We start from the raw sequence: 17,271 nt of genomic DNA on the forward strand, positions 1-17,271 counted from the left end.
CAGTGGGCGGTTTATTTAAGCTCCGTAATTCCAGGTTCCGTATCTCTCCCCGACCTGTAGCTTGAGTTGCTCTCTGCCGTCTCGAGGTTAACTGTACGTTCTTATTTATTGTTATTCAATTGGTTTTCTTTTTTCGGCTAGAACGGATACTTTGCTATTTGTTGTTTTTTATGTGGAGGCTCCGATGTATTTTAATGGACCAACGGTAACTGCGTTACTTTGAATTTCCCTTTTCTTTTACAAAGCGTTTCTCTTCAAGTAATAGGTCACTGGTAACTTGGAAAGCAAACAATATAACAAAGAGAAAAAAGATTTGCAAATAATAATGACAATAACTAAAAAAAGGTAATAAGTAAAAAAGATAAATAGGTTACTAAAAACACAGACAGGTGTGTCACCAATGCTTTTAACCTCATTTTATTGTTTTACAAAAGAATCGGTTATGAGACCTTTTTAATGGGGAAATAAAGGTAAAGAGAAATCTCCCGTAATATCCAAACAATTTGTCATTCAAATATGTTGCTTTATTCTATCAAATAGAATGCGATGGTGGTTCGAACAGAACAGATCTTTCTGGTTCATTACATTTCATGAAGGGTTCAAAGCCGCAGGAGAAGGGATGTAAATGGATAATTGGGGATGAAGGTGACCCGAAAGGAGATCATGTCATTATTAACACATATGTACAAAGAGGAGCTGAATGTGGGTAAGTCGTGTTCATTTCCCACTTTATTTCCAATTTTTTTTATCGTTAACGACGAGCACTTTTCTATCGATGTTTTTGTTTTTTCGAAATGATTTATCCACTCTACTCGCCGCCTAAAAGCATGAGCATCCAATTTTCACTCTATCCGTACAACACACGAAGAGAGGTTAACAGCTGAGACTACAAGGAAGGGGGGGGGGGGGTGTTAGAGGAGGTAAGGTGGCAGGTTGACTGACTCGTATTACTCCAGGTGAGCGTCACTAAAATGCTTTGCATTTTAATACAAATCAGATACACCTGAGATAAATTTATTGCGATCTTAGCAACGTTTTATTTTAGTTGATTTTTGCAGCTAGTGAGAGAAAAAGAAAAATGGACTTTCTAAGGGTTTTTTATCGTTTGTATTGAAGGGATTGTTGATAAGATGTCGTAGAACCTCCAGTTCAGAAACATTCAAGGGTAAAGAAATTGTCCCTCAGATATACGTGTTCCACGTAAGAATTTCTTCATACTCCAAAGCCGCTGCATGCTAAGGAAACCGGGATATGCTCCGGCTGGCTACCGGCCACCCGGATCAACTACATCTGTTTATTTCTATATTGAAAGTTATGCTTTGATAATATCTTGTAGAACAAATAATTTATTGAACAAATAGTAAAATCATATTAACAGATTCATGACCCTTCCACAGATGATGATGTCATTTTACAAAAGGGAACAAGGTTAGCTTGAATGAAGACATATCAAAAGATTTACTACATGCATACTGTTTTATTTTTCGTTAGAACGTACGTAGACATCAAGATGTTTCCAGACCATCACATTCATCATTCTGAAGTCTGCCGGGAGAGAACTACCCAAATAATTGAATTTGACGCTTCGAAAGTGATTGTGGAAATAGATCAATATGTCGACGATGTCTCTTTTGACGGAGCTTATGTCTTTCTTCAAGGCAGTTATAAATCCGGTAAGCTTTGTACAGCACAGCTTAACGAAATTTTTCCCTTTGTTTTTCGTTTTCTCACTTACTTGTCACCGTGTACTTTTTTTTTCCTTTTTGCTCTTCGGTATTTTGTTAATTACGCTCCTTCTTTACGTGCTGTGAGTAAATTTAGTTATATAGTTCGTTTTCTCCAACCACCAACTCGACTTATCCTCAGCATTTGGTAAGCGGCTTCATTTTCATCGTTTTCTGTAATTTCGTTTTGCAGTGGCTTTTAGGTAGTTTGTCCGTGTTATAATTATCATTTTTTCGCTCTTGTAGGAATTTAATTTTTTCTAACGTTATAGTAAAAATATTTGCTAAGGCAGGAGGCGAGCGTGGCCTAGTGGTTAGGGCGCTGCACTTGTAAGCCGGAGGTCCCGGGTTCAAGTCCTCCTCCCTGCCACTGGATAGATTTGTCTTCGGTGGCCCCGAATTCAACTCCTGCACGCTTTGTAAATAGCCAACTGGTCTGCCTCCTACCAGTTGGGGTTTTTAACGAGTTTCTGTTCATTTACGATATTCATTTCCTTATTTACAGTGTCCCCAATTAGCACAGCAGTGCTAAAATACACTGACACTTAAATAAAGTTATTATTATTATTATTATTATCGTGTTGTGTTTTCTTCGAATTGGCCCTTGCCTGTTCAAAATGTGTAATTTTATTCAGTATTCTACTCTTAAAAGCGACATTAACTTTTTGGTCAGTTATCCCAAATCTTTGTTGCATGAGGAAAACATTGATGAAGAATACCACAATCTTCAATGTTAGCACAAATACAAAATCTTAAAGAAAAAAAAGACAAAAGCAAAATAAATCAATTAACTTTTTGACTGGCTTTCTAAATTAATTTTTTTTTATAAAAAAACAAAACAAAAACAACAACAACAACAACAACAAAAACAAGCCAAAAATAGGCAACAAAAAATAAAAACGAAGTAAACGAACACTTCAACCAAAAAAGAGCAAAACGAGGCAGGCGAATGAGATACAGCGTTGCTAGCTCTTCAACTTCATGTGGCATTAACGCTTTAATCTCAATTTTTTGTCCACTGCACTAACCTTTTGTTTTGTCTGGTCAGCTCAACAGGTCAGTGGCTGGGATGTAAGCGTGATCAATATCACAGAAGACAGTTTTCAAATCGAGTGGACAGCATTGACCTCTGAGATTGATCAGTCAGTAGAAGTCTATGTTGTAATCGTTGCTTCCACAACGCGACATGACTTTGTAAATGGAAGGATTGTGACGTCATCCACTTCATCCTTGTGGCTGCACGGTTTGATTCCTTACCATGAATATCGCATATCAGTTGTAGCTGTGGATGTTTTAGGTCAGCCTCACAAAAGCAGCGAGATGACAGAATTCACCGACGAGTCAGGTAATTGTTATGAAATATCGTTAAATCGTTCTCGAAGTTGAACTTTTCGCCGAAAGGAAAAATATGTTATTAACTTCCAGTTTGAAATCATGTTTTCTCCACCATAATTCTCATCATCGTGATCTCTCAGTGAATTAATGAATCACTCATCCATGTCACGTGATTTTGCTTCATCTTTTTGGTGTGTTCACAACAAAGCAGCGTTTTTAGGATAAACGACACATTGTTTGAAATGAGTTGATGATTTTCCTATGTTCACAGTAAGCCTCCTTGACACTGTTCATACAAATCAACCCTTGGATGAAACGTTCTCCTAAATCAAAGATGGTCCAGAATGTGGTCGTGCTAAAACGAGTAAACGTTTCTTTATAAAACAGCTTTTTTTTTTTGTAGTGCCAATGTCTGGCCCTCATATTCATGACAGTTATCCCGATGAAATGGGCTGTGTGAAGGTCGACTGGGATCCCATTTACGAGCACGATCGTGGGGGTCAAATTCTTGGGTATACCCTCTCGTACATCGCTACCTGCTTTGAGCATGATCCTGAGCATGATGGACATGAGGGGAACGTTACAGTAGATGCTTCCACTTTCAATGTCTCGCTTTGTGATCTACGTCCTGGGTTAAAGTATCGCCTTGAACTCGAGGGATTTACCTCAAAGGGGAATGGGCCGCCCACTCATAGAGACACCTATGCAAGTAAGTAACGTTGTCAGTGTTAAGGTCTCTTCATTATGTATAGTTTGGGGGGGAATGAGAGGTTGGAGGATTTTTAGGGAGGATTACACTGCTTGAGGGAGAACGGAGGGGGGGTCATTCGTCACAAAACAGAGTGTAAAGGGGAGACTATGGAAAATTGACCGCCAATGAGGGTGATCATTAAAATACTACACACTTTCGAGGAGGGAGAAGAGGAAAATTAATTGCAGTAAAAGCAAAAACCTCAAACAGCCCCTACCCCACCCCCCTTAGGCGATAAATGATGATTGGTTGCTTATTCTTCTGTGGAACTGGATTTATTATCACTTATCGTTGTTCGTTTATTGGTGACTGTTACTAGAATAGATTTACTTATAGTGGATAACCAATACTCAGCGATACAAATCGTGAGTACCTTCACTTTTTTTTCCATTAAAAAACTCAAAACAAGAATTCTTTCAGGAAGAGAAAATCAATGAAAAGGACCGGAAGTCATATTGAACAAATAAATATAAGCGAAACAACATCAGCAGAATTTTTGTCGCTATCTTGATCGTTTTTGTTAACAAAGTTATAGCTTTCGTAGTTTAGTTCCTGTGACACAGTTTGCGAGTGATGAGGCGAGCGCTGCCGCGTGGGCCTGCGGCTGGATTAAGCCTTCTTTTAGCGCACTGTTCACTGTCTACCCTTCCCCCCCCCATTATAAAACTAGTTGCGTTGCAACTTGCGTCAATTTCTTTCAACGTTTCCCTTTAGGCTGTGGTGGAATGCGCACCCTTACAAAGTTGAACGGCTCAATAGAAAGTCCTAATAAGCCTTGTTCATATGGAGGAGAGCAGGATTGTCATTGGTCTATTCAGCCCAATTCAAGTAGTCCAATTGAAACAATTTGGATGTGGTTTGAAGGTGTTAATCTTGCTTATGATGGTCACGGAGACCAACATTGTGGGTAAGTATCTAGAACGCGAAGTACCTCCGCTCTACTTTTTAGCAGAAATTTCACTTAGATTTCATGATTGCTCAACGAAGTGGGTGATGCATACAACTTTGAATTGGTTTTCTTTTTAGTTTTTAGTCAACCAGCTTTAGATCCCTTCAATCAGTCTTCTTCATTTTTTTTTTATCTCACCGTAGTTCGAATGCAAATTTTTGGCAAAAAAAGTGCGTGGGAATGTTGATACCTCTTCATTCACTGAAAATATTTCTTTTACACTTGACCATGACTGTTTATCGGACGACAGTTTGCTAACAAGTTACTGTTACTAATTCCCTTTAATTGATCTGGTTTCTTAGACAGGACGATGCAGTGGCGTTTTCAACTAAGGACATTAGCCTTGACGTCTTAGTCTGCCGTCATGGAGGAATGGATAATAAGTTTGCTATGGCAAGCTTAAGCAGTCACCTTGATGTTGCCTTCCACACGAGACTTATGAGAGAGAGTCAAGGGTTTACAGCGTTTTACGAAGCAGTCGACAGGAAATTCACAGGTGATACTTTTAACCGCTTTTACTATTATTTTCATCATCATCATTTTTTATCGTTAATATCATTATCATCATTAGGAAAGTGAGGAAATCAAGGTTCATTTTCCTTACTTTTGCCATGAGTGTCATGCTTAACCCTTATACTCCCTAAAATCAGAATAAATGTTCTCCATACTGTTTTCTCTACATTTCCTGACCAGAATTTATTTTTTTTATAATTACGGAGAGCTTCTTTGGATGGAATTTTTCTTTATTCTCATGACCTCATTATTTGATTCAGCCATGATACTGTGACGAGAAAGTGAGCGATTGTTAAACTTGGGGATAGAGAGTTCATCTCATGAAATGGCTTTGACAGGTGCTCCCTTCGACTCGGCTTAGAGCCCAGGAACGTTTTATTTGTTTGTTTTTACAAATTTTATTTTAGTGGAAGGGGGGGGGGGGGATTTTTAAGAAACACCTCCACAGGGAAGATCAAACCCACGTCCCAGGTAAGACAGCCAGTCGCCGAATGGTTGACAACTGAGCCATAAGAAATTTGTTGCAGGTAGGGTATACTTCAACACTAAACATTACATGGAAAAAGGTTTGTTTCGTTATCAACCATTGACCCGTTCAATGTTATAAGAAATAGTTAAACGCCAACCATTTTAATTAATACGTGCAATCCCTGAACAACGTCGCACAGGAATTAGAAAGGCAATATGCTCAGAGAGCAAAATTTCTGACCATGGATGTTAACAAGCTTGTAGGTTTCTTGGGAAACAAGTTCATGTTTAAATCACATGTCCTGCGTTGTTGGGTAAAAGTTATCATGTCCAATAGGCTTAAATTTATTCCAGAGCATAATTTCCCTATTTTTCTATTTTTCGCATTTATCATGTAATTGCAGCAACCCAACTTCGTTCTTGGAATGTCACAGTCCAGCAACATGGGTCATCTGCGAGATTAGACTGGTCCGGCTTTCCATTAAGTGACCCGATTCAAGACCTGTACATGGCGTTCAAACAAGCAGATGAGGAAATCATTGTTTTGATTCCCACGACAATACACAACTCGGGAGACGACATAGATTTTTTGCTTATGCCTGGGCGTCAATACATCATTCAGATGATTGCCTTTATGGGCAGCATCGGAGACGATATTTACTCAAGTAATAACGTCTCAATTACCACTGAGGAAGGAGGTATGTAACAAAAATAAGGCGTGTTTTAAGATCTGCATAATTTCCAAAGTTTTGTCTTGTTTAGTTTGAATTTCCCCCAAAAGGGCTCTTCTTCTGCTTGCACAAAAAGATGGGCATTAGGATGTTTAGCACCGAACTCTAACTAGGATCTTTTTATTTTCATTTGTTTAAAAACTCAAGATGCTATGTAACTTACATGATTATTGAGGAGACGTATCTATAATGGATTACTTCTTTGTTTGGAAGAAGTAAAAGTTTCAAGCTTCAGAAAGCGGATACGCTCTAACAGTAACTATCTACCATGTTAACGTAAAAATTAATTTTTTTCAAATGGTGGATAATGCTATCCAACAAATAAATCACCTCCCAGGGAGTATGTGGTAAACAAACTTAATGCACTAACCAGTGGATAGTGTTTTTCACCCTTTGAACAAACAGAACCCGATGGTTTGTCTTACTTGGAATTGTGTGGCTGGGTCTAACCTAACCTTTATTATCTTACAAGCTCCCTCCCGAGGGCCCGAGAACGTACACGTGGAACTGTTACAACACAACAGAATCCTGGTCATGTGGGATGCAATATCTAGTGAGGCTGCAAACGGCCAGTTACGCGGTTATACAGTGTACATAAAAGACTATCACAATCATGACCCAGAGTCAGCAACCAAGTATAACGTTAGTTCCTCGGAAACGCAGATTGTCATTGGTCATTTGGATGGAGGGAGGAAGTACACCGTCGCTGTTACGGCGTTTACAGTTGAGGAAGGGCCTCATTCAGAGTGGCAGGAATTCATTGTTGGTACGTTTGGATGAGGGTATTTTCTTTAAACAGGATCCAGGGTTTAGGTTCGTGTGGAGTTTCGGAAGAATATGTCTTAGAAATAGATCTTTATAAAGTCTACTTTTACAACTCGGGTGCAATATATCTAATCTTTGTCACTCCTTTCACCTATGGGACCGAGGCGTCTCGGTCCCGCTACCGAAAAACGTGGAAAAACAATCTTTTGAACAAAGTTATTGGAACATAGCCATAACGGCACGCCAAAAGAGATGAGCATAAATATTGACCTTATGCAAGGTGGCTTAAAGTGCCCCCACATCTCCGAGCTGAAACTGGAATGTTTTTCGTACTCGAAATCAATTAGCCCTTCAGGGGGGAAGGAAGAGGCGAAGGTCGACATGATTTTGCTATAGTATCGCTGGTATTTCATCCATTAGTACAGTTACCAGCACAGGAAGCCAAATCAAGCTTTGAGTTCCAATAATATAACTGATGGTTTTATCCTGTATTTCTCAGGTTGTGGAGGTATTTTGGATGGGTATTTTGCATCATTTAAACTCAAGCAGTGGGATTGGGAATCACTAGAATGTTCCTGGAAGTTGAACAACCCTGGTCTTGACAATCCTGTTCTAATTATCTCCGCTTTTCACGTCGAGTTCGAGTCCTGCGGGTAACGTATCAATAAAAAACGTGGAGTAATGTTTTGTTGCCTTATTTAAATCACTGATTATGATATGACCGTTTTTGGTCATGTCACGATTTGAGTTAATGAGATTACCATGCATACTTCTGGTGTCACTTCCTCCTTAATTTTTTTTGTGAGGCGGCTGAGACGGAAAAATAACAGATTTCATCCTACGTCTTGAAGTGCTCCCAAGGAGATACGTGGCTCATAGAATGATGTACCACTTGTCGAGAATAATTCGTTGAAAACTATATTGTCTACATTTGTTTTCATTTGATTTGCGGTTGGCTTTGATGTCAAGAAAAAGAATAGTCAGTACGAAGAGTTGGAGTGTTTCTATTTGTAAAAAAATATAATAATAATAATAATAATATTAAAAATAATAATAGTAATAATAATCTTGTATACTATGCATCTTTCTAATTTTGGCAGATCCTGGTCTAAGATTTATTCTAGTAATGGCACCGAGTTACACAATCATGATGGTTGTGATCATAATGATCACAGGGTGTTTGGCGAAATAGTGGAGGTATCTTTCGAAGGATCAGATTTTCTAACTCTCAAGCTTCGTACAGACCGTCAAGGAAGCTTCGTAAGATCGGAATTCGTTATTTTAGAGGAGGGGAAATCTCTCAAATCAGGTAAAGTCCCCTTGCACACGAGTCACATTTTTACCAAAATTCGAATTACAAGCAACCAAAGAATCTAACCTCAATTGCAACAAATATTGCTTTTTAAGACTTATCGTATCAATTAATCAATCAATCGATCAATCAGTAAATCGATCAATCGATCGATTAGTTGGTCAGTCTATCAATCAATCAATCAATCATTCAGTCAGTAAATCAGTCAGTCAGTCAGTCAATCAGTCAATCAATCAATCAATTAGCAACCAGTAAGCTTTCAAGCCGTTAATCATTCACAGCGGCAAACAAACCAGCAGATCATCAGTGGATCGATTGATCGAACAAGCAGTACGTCATTACTAACTAATTCGATACATTTAAACATTTTGGCGGTTAGGTATTGTATAGGTATTTTATACATGCTATAATTTTTTCTTCAAATAATAATATAACGAATCGAATCGTTGTGGAATCGAATGCCCTGACCTAATCTATAATATTTTACAACAATTCTAGCTCATCAATCTCCTGAATGGGATATAACTTCAAACATCTCAAGCGACGGGGCAGTTCTTGTCGATCTCTCAGGCCACCCTGATAACTTAGTTGACACTTTCTTCATTATATCAATAAACGAGACTCAGAGAGACGATGGTGACGACGACAAAGACCACCACCACCACCACTACTACCATCATCATGATGACGACTACAAGCCGAGGGATTATCTACACATGGTGAACTCATCCGTGACAATTGCAAAAGTGATGGGCCTTCCAGCGTTTACCAATTTCACTGTTTCTGTTTATCTCGTTGAAGAAATCACCCATGAGCTTTACCAAAGTAAAGAGATCGAAATCCAAACAGAGGAGAGTGGTGAGTCATCATAACCTAAGCATCCAAATCGCTCACAGAATTCATAACGTAGATGATAAATTCATGACATCAAGCTCAATCTCCTGCTTCGTATTCCCCCCATTGTGAATGAAATCTGATAATATGTGTCAGATATTGCTGTGAGGGAATTATTTGCGGACAACAGTTCAGCTAAAGCGTTGAAAATGTTGCACAACAGCACATAACACATAAGTAGCTATGCGAACATTTAGATATGAAGCAGTTAAGAGCTAGAGTAACTTTCAGATACCGCAAGCAACTCTTACGCACCCTTTTCGTCTAAATAAATGTGCCATTACGTCTGAATCAGCTGTTAGCTGCTCGATCCGAACTGGAGAAAGAATCAATAAGCACTACGATTTCTTTATTTAACCTTGACTGTGGGGAGGACGTCAGAAGGCAAATGAACCACAGATAATTTCTTTCTTAGGTCCAAAGCATATATAGACAGCAGTTTTCCTGCTAAAGTTAATTTCAAGCACCCTTGATTTGGCGATAAAAGAGTCAGTTGTTGTTTGTTCGTTTTTTACCTTGATGTCTCATTCTTGGTCTTAATGGATATTTCATTAATATTAGTTCCCAGTGAGGGTGCCCGCATCGACGATTACTGGATCATCGGAGATGGCTGTATAAAAATTAGCTGGCATCCAATTTCTGAGGAGCGTAGCAATGGCGTCATTCAAGGCTACAACATTTATTACAAACTTGCTTGCCACCATTACCCAGAACACGATATCTTCCATACCGGAAGTTTAAATATCACCTCGCCAGATACCCTGAATGCCACAATATGCGACCTTTACCCAGGATTGCAATATCGTGTACATGTTGCTGGGTTTACGTCAAAAGGAGCCGGAGAATATTCTGATAGAGATGATATTTACGCTGGTAAGCCGTTTTCGTGTAAATCAAACGCGAGATGTAACATGACTCTGCTCACAAAAACAGATAACAAACACACAAAAGCAAAAAGTAACAAACGAGCGAAAATTTATCAATGAGTCGATACATCCAAAGATTAATTGATCGTTCCATTAATCAAGCAGTTAATAGATTAATCAAGCGATGCGTCATTGAACTCAAATCTCCAATGCTCAACCTTCGACTTTTGCCAGAAAATCAGAGATCGAAAGTCTAAAATCCTTACAAGTAAATTAATTAATAAATTAAGTGCGTAATTCATTCGTTAAGGTTGCGGAGACCCAGCGACGCTGACAAACAGTAGCGGCATGATAGCGAGTCCTAATCAGCCATGCTCGTATGGAGGAGTACAACACTGCTATTGGTCAATCGCACCAGACACCGATGGGCCGATCAAAGTGATCTGGATGTTTTTTAAAGAATTCCGTTTGGAGGAGCACGAGCATCACTCCAATTGCAGGTGAGAATCAAACCACACCAGTTCCGATTGTTATTTTTATATTCTAATGAGGTATTCAACAGTAACTTTACACTTCACAGATCGAATGACTGGGTTGGGATTTCGACGAAAGGAAATATCAGTGATGTATCAGTTTGTAGACACTTGCAAGAATTCATCGTTGTTATCACGGACAGTCATTCAGACATCAGTTTTCATACAAGGGACAAGTACAGGCGTGGTGATGGATTTTATGCTCGGTATATAGCATCCCACGAAGACCTGAATGGTATGTCTGGATATCGAGAAAAATTTTTTACATCCACTTCGCCAAGAGGAAGCATACTATATTATTTTATGGTAACCAACCCTCTGATCTGGTAATCTTATCGCGGTTCACTTTCACTTTTTCCTTGGATATCTTGTGTGTGTATGTCTGTGTGCTTTTTTTAAGGGAGGGGGGGATTGGGGTTGTGGGTTGGTGCTATTTTTTTAGAGGGGGTTGAGGTTGGGGGTTAGTGGGTTCAAGTTATTTACTAGCTCAGGGTAAGTGTGTACCATGACGTACTATTATCTCGGACTTGAACCCAGTTGTTAAGATTTTGAGTTCTGAGTATGCTGCAAAAGAGATAGAGGCACTTAAAATGACCGTTACGTTTAAAATTGCTGACGAGTATTTCTGAAAGATCAGACCTTTGAATGAAGGATCGTGTGGAACCTAGGCCATAATCATGACCATGTGTTCTTGAACCAGATACCTCTCTCACAATTCCTTCCTTCACCAAGATGTGTTAATGGATATAAGTAAACTGAAATTCTGGAGGAAGACTATCCATAAGGACAGGATATATTCCTTTTCAGCCGCTTTTTGCAACAGAAATAACGAAATAAATTCAAGTAGCGAGACAGTCTCTTTCGCAAGCATTATCTCTTAATACAGAACTCGGATATATGATTTCAGAGCTTTTGTTGTGTCTTATTCCAGTAACGCAGCTATCGTGGACTGTAACGGTGACCACAAGTGAAATCTCAGCTGATGTGAAGTGGGATGATTTTCCTCTTGGTGTGTCAATCATACAATACTATGTGCGATTCACGGATAAAAAAGACAACGTATCAGTGCTTCTACCAGTGAACGGCCACGACAAGCACTATAGTGTGGAACGGCTGCTGGTTTCAAGCCACACGTACACCTTTGATCTTCTTGCGTTCACGGGGGAAGAAATAGGAAGCTTAATCTATGCAAGTGAAAATGTTACCGTTCAAACGATTGAAGGAGGTGTGTTTAAAGAGAATTGTTATCAACAGAAGAATCAAATAATGATGAGGAGATAATGATGAGGAGAGGTGGCACTGGGTGAATTAACAACTGAAAAGATGCAGTCATGTCTCACACTACCAAAAAAAACATAGAATAGAAAAGTCCACAAACTACAAATATTCTTGATTTGAGGGTAGGATTAAGTTCTCTAATGGGGAGACAAGGGGGGTGTCGGGTACTTTCCATGTTACATGAATGCAAGGCAAACCAATCACGATCGCAAAAAGCAGTTTGCGATATACGACTGAGCCTTTATCGATTTCACTTTTCTCTTTTGATTTAATTCAGTCCCTAACGAGTCACCCGAAAATTTACACGTGGAGGAACTGCAACAGAACAGCATCCTGGTTCAATGGAATCAACTCCCACCACACCAAGCAAATGGTCAGTTACGTGGGTATACAGTGTACCTTCGGGACCACTACAATCATGATGAGAGAGAATATAAAAGGTTTAACGTTACTTTCCCTGACACCCATATTGTTCTTCATGGCTTGGATGGAGCCCGAAAGGTAGATGTGGCAGTGGCTGCGTTCACTATCGGCTACGGGCCACGATCAGATTGGGAAACAATAAGAGTGGGTAAGTGATTTGAAGGGGATTAGGATGAAAGACATTGGTAATGGTGCTGAATTTAGTGATAGCAGCAGTTTAAACAGAAGTAGGAGTAATTCAATAATGTTAGTTGCAGTGTCTGTAGCAATAGTGGAAATGGTAGAAGTAGTAGTAGTAGTAGTAGTAATAGTAGTAGTAATAGTCGTAGTATTAGAAGAAGTAGAAGTAGAGATATATTAGGGAGGTGCATTATAAATTAGTAACAAAGTAAAATATATTTTAGCTGTTATCGGTTAAATGTAGGATCATTTACATTTGCTGAAGTTGGATACAGCGACTCCACAAAACGCAAACATATTTTGCTGAATTAAACGGCAAAAAGATAGATATGCATCCATGCATGCAATCCTGATGTACTTACCCGCTACAGCTATTAATTCACATGCAAAGTGTCACGCCTAGTTACTGACCTAGGTTGTTTTTTCATCAATGCACTGACATTTTTCACTTACTTATTCATATTTAGGTTGCAAGGGAAATTTTACTAGTTATATTGGAGTGTTTAACGTTACACAGTGGAGCTGGGAACAACTCCACTGCGAATGGCGGATCAATAACCCCGGCCTCACAAACCCTGTTCTGTACCTCAGTGCCATCGACGTGCGGATACAATCTTGCGAGTAAGGGATCAATCATCATTTATCACCCTAGGGGAGGGAGGATTTTGTTTGCATCATCTTAAAATTTACCTGAGCCCCCCTTGAAGGCTCTGTAGGATTCTAGCAACCCCCTCCCCCCCTTATTCGCAGCCAACATTCTACAGTTCTCCCTTTATACTCTATTGGCGATGACCGGCATTCCCTCCATTCTCACTGAAACCATGTGATTTCCACCTAAATCCTCCAACACCCCTCTTCTCCTCTTTGGAGTGCGGTTCTTTGTTACACGTGGCTTAGGCTCAGGCTAATTTCTCAAACAGGACTCGAGCATGGGAATTGAGTCGAACGACAAACTTCTGGTGATTTTTCAAATGCTTTCAATTCTTTTTGATTAATCAAAAACAGTCTGCCACACATAACTGCTTATATTTTCACATAAGGTATTTTCACATTAAATCTTACTAGAGCCTAAAGTCACTATTGTAATTATTTATATTCGTGTTCTCACCTTCTTCCTCTTTTCCTTCCTTTTTGGGACATTCTTTCTGCGTATTTCATGAAGCTCTCATGTAAAAGTTACCTTAAGTTACCGTTCTCTAATTTTAGGGGTTGGACAAAGATTTACAGCAGTGATGGTTCTGAGATCTTTAATCACAAGGGGTGCTCGCATGTTCTTGGAGACGTAGAACAAATACCATTTGGTGGATCCAAATTTCTGACCCTCAAGTTTCACACGGAACACCAAGGGAGCTACGCGAGATCGCAATTCGCCCTTTTAGAGCAAGACAAATATCTTTATTCAGGTGAATTAGCCATTAAAAACGCTATTTTCTTGTCACTTATCTAACTTATGGTGTTATTGCTCGTCCATTTGAATGTACACTATTCAATCCCACCAGTCTGGTGAGAAATTTCAATTAAGTGGAACATGACACGAGAAGTGGAAAATGCTATTTCTCTGAAATTCTAGATTTTAGATCGTCATCGTACTTCTTCAGTCATTCCAAATGGGCCTGAGACCTACATATACATATGTGATACGAAATGAAGGAATAGTTTAAGAACAGAGAGCATATTACGCATTACTAATAATCATGGTTCTTTTTAAAGCTCTTCCTTCACCTCATTGGGATATACCCTACAACACTACAGCCAGAGGAGTCCTTATGGATCTTAATGATTCCCCTGACAGCATAGACACTAATTTCTTTATCATAACTCTGAATATGACAAAGGAAGAAAATGAAGAGGACCATCATGATTATAAAAATGAACATGAAAAAGGTTACTTTATGTTCATGGTCAATGCTACGGAGGAGTCTGCTGACTTACGTGGGTTGCCAGTTCTGAGCAATTTCTCCGCCACCGTGTACCTCGTAGACAAGACTAATGAGATTTATAAAAGTCCTCTGTTTCCTGTCCAAACTAATGAGGGAGGTAAGTACTCTTTTTTCGCAGTATGGCTTTTTTAAGTCCCAAAGTAACATGAATACTACTAAATTCAGGCATCGAGAGGTACATCTTTTTATTTAATTGGGTAATACCAAGTGACCAAGATACCCGCCTAGCAACTCACTTATTCCACCTGTAGGCAGGACAGCTATAGTCTGAAAAGTGGTACCAGAAAACATAAATGGACATTAAAAAAACCATATCAAGGCTCTGCGGTATTTTTTCTAAGAACCATACTACTTCTAACCAAGGAAATTATGCAATCATAGAATGCTAATAATGCATGACTGGTCTTCTTTGCTTAATTATTACAATTTATATCTTTGTAACGATTGATAGTTCCCAGCGAAGGACCTCACATTGAGTATTACGAGGTAATGGCTGACGGGTGCGTGCTGATCAAGTGGAATGAAATATACGAAGAGAATAGAAATGGCAAAATTATTGGCTTCAGAATTTTTTATGAAACCAGTTGTTTCTCTGAGGACGACCCAAGAAGACATTATGGAAGCCTGGACGTCAACGATCCAAATCAACGCTATGCAAAAGTCTGCAATCTTCATCCGGGTTTGCAATATCGTATACATGTTGCTGGGTTCACTTCGAAAGGAGTCGGGAAATTTAATGACAGAGAAGTAATTACAAGTAAGTAATGACAGACAATTATAGCTCTGGTTAAGGGTGATTTAATTTTCTATTTAGGTCAATCTATCAATCGTTGTTGTTTATTTTGTGACTTGATTCTGGAATTTATTTTTCTCTCGACGAAAGTTATACTTGGTCTACATAATATTCAAAGTGATCGTTCAAAGTTGCTGGACGTCAGTGGAAGAAAAAAAGCCGGATTTACATGAAAATACGAATACCTCTCCGCCCCCATCGAACCCTAATCCCCAAAACGCCACCAATACGTGATTTATTGACCTGAATGTCACTGTTTAGCGAAGGTTATTTTTTTCTTTCATAAGGTTGCGGGAAATCACGCATTCTGACTAAAATCAACGGGACAATTGACAGCCCTAATAAACCTTGTCAATACGACGGGAAACAAAATTGCCTTTGGTCTATTACACCAAATGTCAGTGAGCCAGTCAAGAACATATGGATGACGTTTTACGATTTCCGTCTGGAGGAATATGAACATGACAAAGGATGCTGGTGAGAATCTGTCTATATTGGAGCGGTTCGTCCATAAATTAGGCTACGCTTGCCTCGTGTCAATATTGCAGACGATCAAGACTAGAAATATTACAGATGGTTGCAATTTGATATTCCGCTTATTTTTGTCCTTTCTTCTTAATGTTTTTCTTTATTATCCTTGTACACTTAGCTCCTTTCCCTCATTGGTGTTGACCTACTGGTTAGTGCTCTGAACTCCGGGTGGAGAGGTCTGGGTTCTAGACCTGCTTGGGTCAATGTGTTGTGTTCTTAGGAAAAACACTAGACTCTCGCAGTTCCTTTCTCTACCCAGAGGTTTAAATGGATACCGGCTAATTTTCAGGGAAGCCCGATGAAATGCTAAGGGATATAACCTTGCAATAGACTGACATCCCACACGGTTGGGGGGTGGGAGGTTTGCTTCGTGCCGAGGAAATCGGGATAAGCTCTGGGTGCTTGGGCCTAGTGGCTCGACTAGAGGCTTAACGCCTTTTTTTATTTTTCCTTCATTGCCTCGGTACCAATACAATCTACTATTTTCCCTCAACGATCATTTTAGTGTTCTTCCATTCTTCCTCAGTCTTTTTTTCTACAAACAACCAATTGTTGATTATTTTGGCTGACCATCCATTTATAACGTTATCAGTTAATCATTTAAAACTTTTCCTTCTTTTTAGGTTGAATGATTGGGTTGGTATTTCAACGGGAGACAGCGGCACACCTTCCTTAGTATGCAGATACTTTGATCACTTCCATGTTATCGTGTCCAGTGACCAGGCAGATGTTAATTTCGTCGCTCAAGGACGAGAGGATTATAGACATGGTCATGGTTTTAATGCACTGTACTACGGTCTCTCTGACGAAATCGAAGGTGTGTGCCCTACGGTTGATCAGGGGAGGTTTTTTTCAGCCTTTTCAAGATATTAATTCAAATCAGAAGAACTCATGCCTAATATGGTTTGAAGTTACTTTGAAAAATATCAATTTAGTCTGCCCACGGGATAAAATTGCAATTCTATTCTCATTCCTAAATTTGCCGCAAAATTCTGACGGCTGTGGAGTACACAACCCTGCTCGTTAGAAGGAATTTTCTACTCTACTGCCTCCCTTTTGGCGACGTTATTTGCAGCTAGCGCTTTCGCACCAAGCTGCTCAATGCCTCGGCCACAATCTTTTCCCATGCATTAATCACGTTAGAGAACAATCCTCAGAGGTAATTAATGAAGATAGTTTACTATTAACGGGTTGCCTGTCCACCATAAGTTACCTACTCCTCCTCATTCCCAGGAGTATAGAATTTTGTCAGATACCCTCAGTGTTTTTTTGAAAGTGTCTCCGA

At 39.4% G+C, this 17,271-nt stretch overlaps 1 protein-coding gene across 3 annotated transcripts in view; it reads left to right on the forward strand.

Annotated features, from left to right (window-relative positions):
* The window catches only part of LOC113679874 (uncharacterized), a 63,032-nt gene that overhangs the window by 11,917 nt on the left and 33,844 nt on the right, over positions 1 to 17,271 (forward strand). For all 3 annotated transcript variants that reach the window (XM_089211476.1, XM_089211474.1, XM_089211475.1), the window contains exons 4-25: positions 541 to 706; positions 1,492 to 1,673; positions 2,773 to 3,069; positions 3,463 to 3,768; positions 4,525 to 4,717; positions 5,062 to 5,255; positions 6,145 to 6,438; positions 6,944 to 7,237; positions 7,736 to 7,889; positions 8,337 to 8,545; positions 9,047 to 9,406; positions 10,004 to 10,315; positions 10,619 to 10,808; positions 10,889 to 11,076; positions 11,773 to 12,066; positions 12,397 to 12,690; positions 13,190 to 13,343; positions 13,929 to 14,125; positions 14,433 to 14,759; positions 15,114 to 15,419; positions 15,743 to 15,932; positions 16,610 to 16,803. In XM_089211476.1, the coding sequence (XP_089067602.1) occupies positions 541 to 706; positions 1,492 to 1,673; positions 2,773 to 3,069; positions 3,463 to 3,768; positions 4,525 to 4,717; positions 5,062 to 5,255; positions 6,145 to 6,438; positions 6,944 to 7,237; positions 7,736 to 7,889; positions 8,337 to 8,545; positions 9,047 to 9,406; positions 10,004 to 10,315; positions 10,619 to 10,808; positions 10,889 to 11,076; positions 11,773 to 12,066; positions 12,397 to 12,690; positions 13,190 to 13,343; positions 13,929 to 14,125; positions 14,433 to 14,759; positions 15,114 to 15,419; positions 15,743 to 15,932; positions 16,610 to 16,803 (5,295 nt within the window). The remainder of the gene's footprint in view (positions 1 to 540; positions 707 to 1,491; positions 1,674 to 2,772; positions 3,070 to 3,462; positions 3,769 to 4,524; positions 4,718 to 5,061; positions 5,256 to 6,144; positions 6,439 to 6,943; positions 7,238 to 7,735; positions 7,890 to 8,336; positions 8,546 to 9,046; positions 9,407 to 10,003; positions 10,316 to 10,618; positions 10,809 to 10,888; positions 11,077 to 11,772; positions 12,067 to 12,396; positions 12,691 to 13,189; positions 13,344 to 13,928; positions 14,126 to 14,432; positions 14,760 to 15,113; positions 15,420 to 15,742; positions 15,933 to 16,609; positions 16,804 to 17,271) is intronic.

Source organism: Pocillopora damicornis, chromosome 7 (genome assembly GCF_964200805.1).
Source record: "Pocillopora damicornis chromosome 7, jaPocDami1.2, whole genome shotgun sequence".
In the NCBI taxonomy this organism is placed as follows: domain Eukaryota; kingdom Metazoa; phylum Cnidaria; class Anthozoa; order Scleractinia; family Pocilloporidae; genus Pocillopora; species Pocillopora damicornis.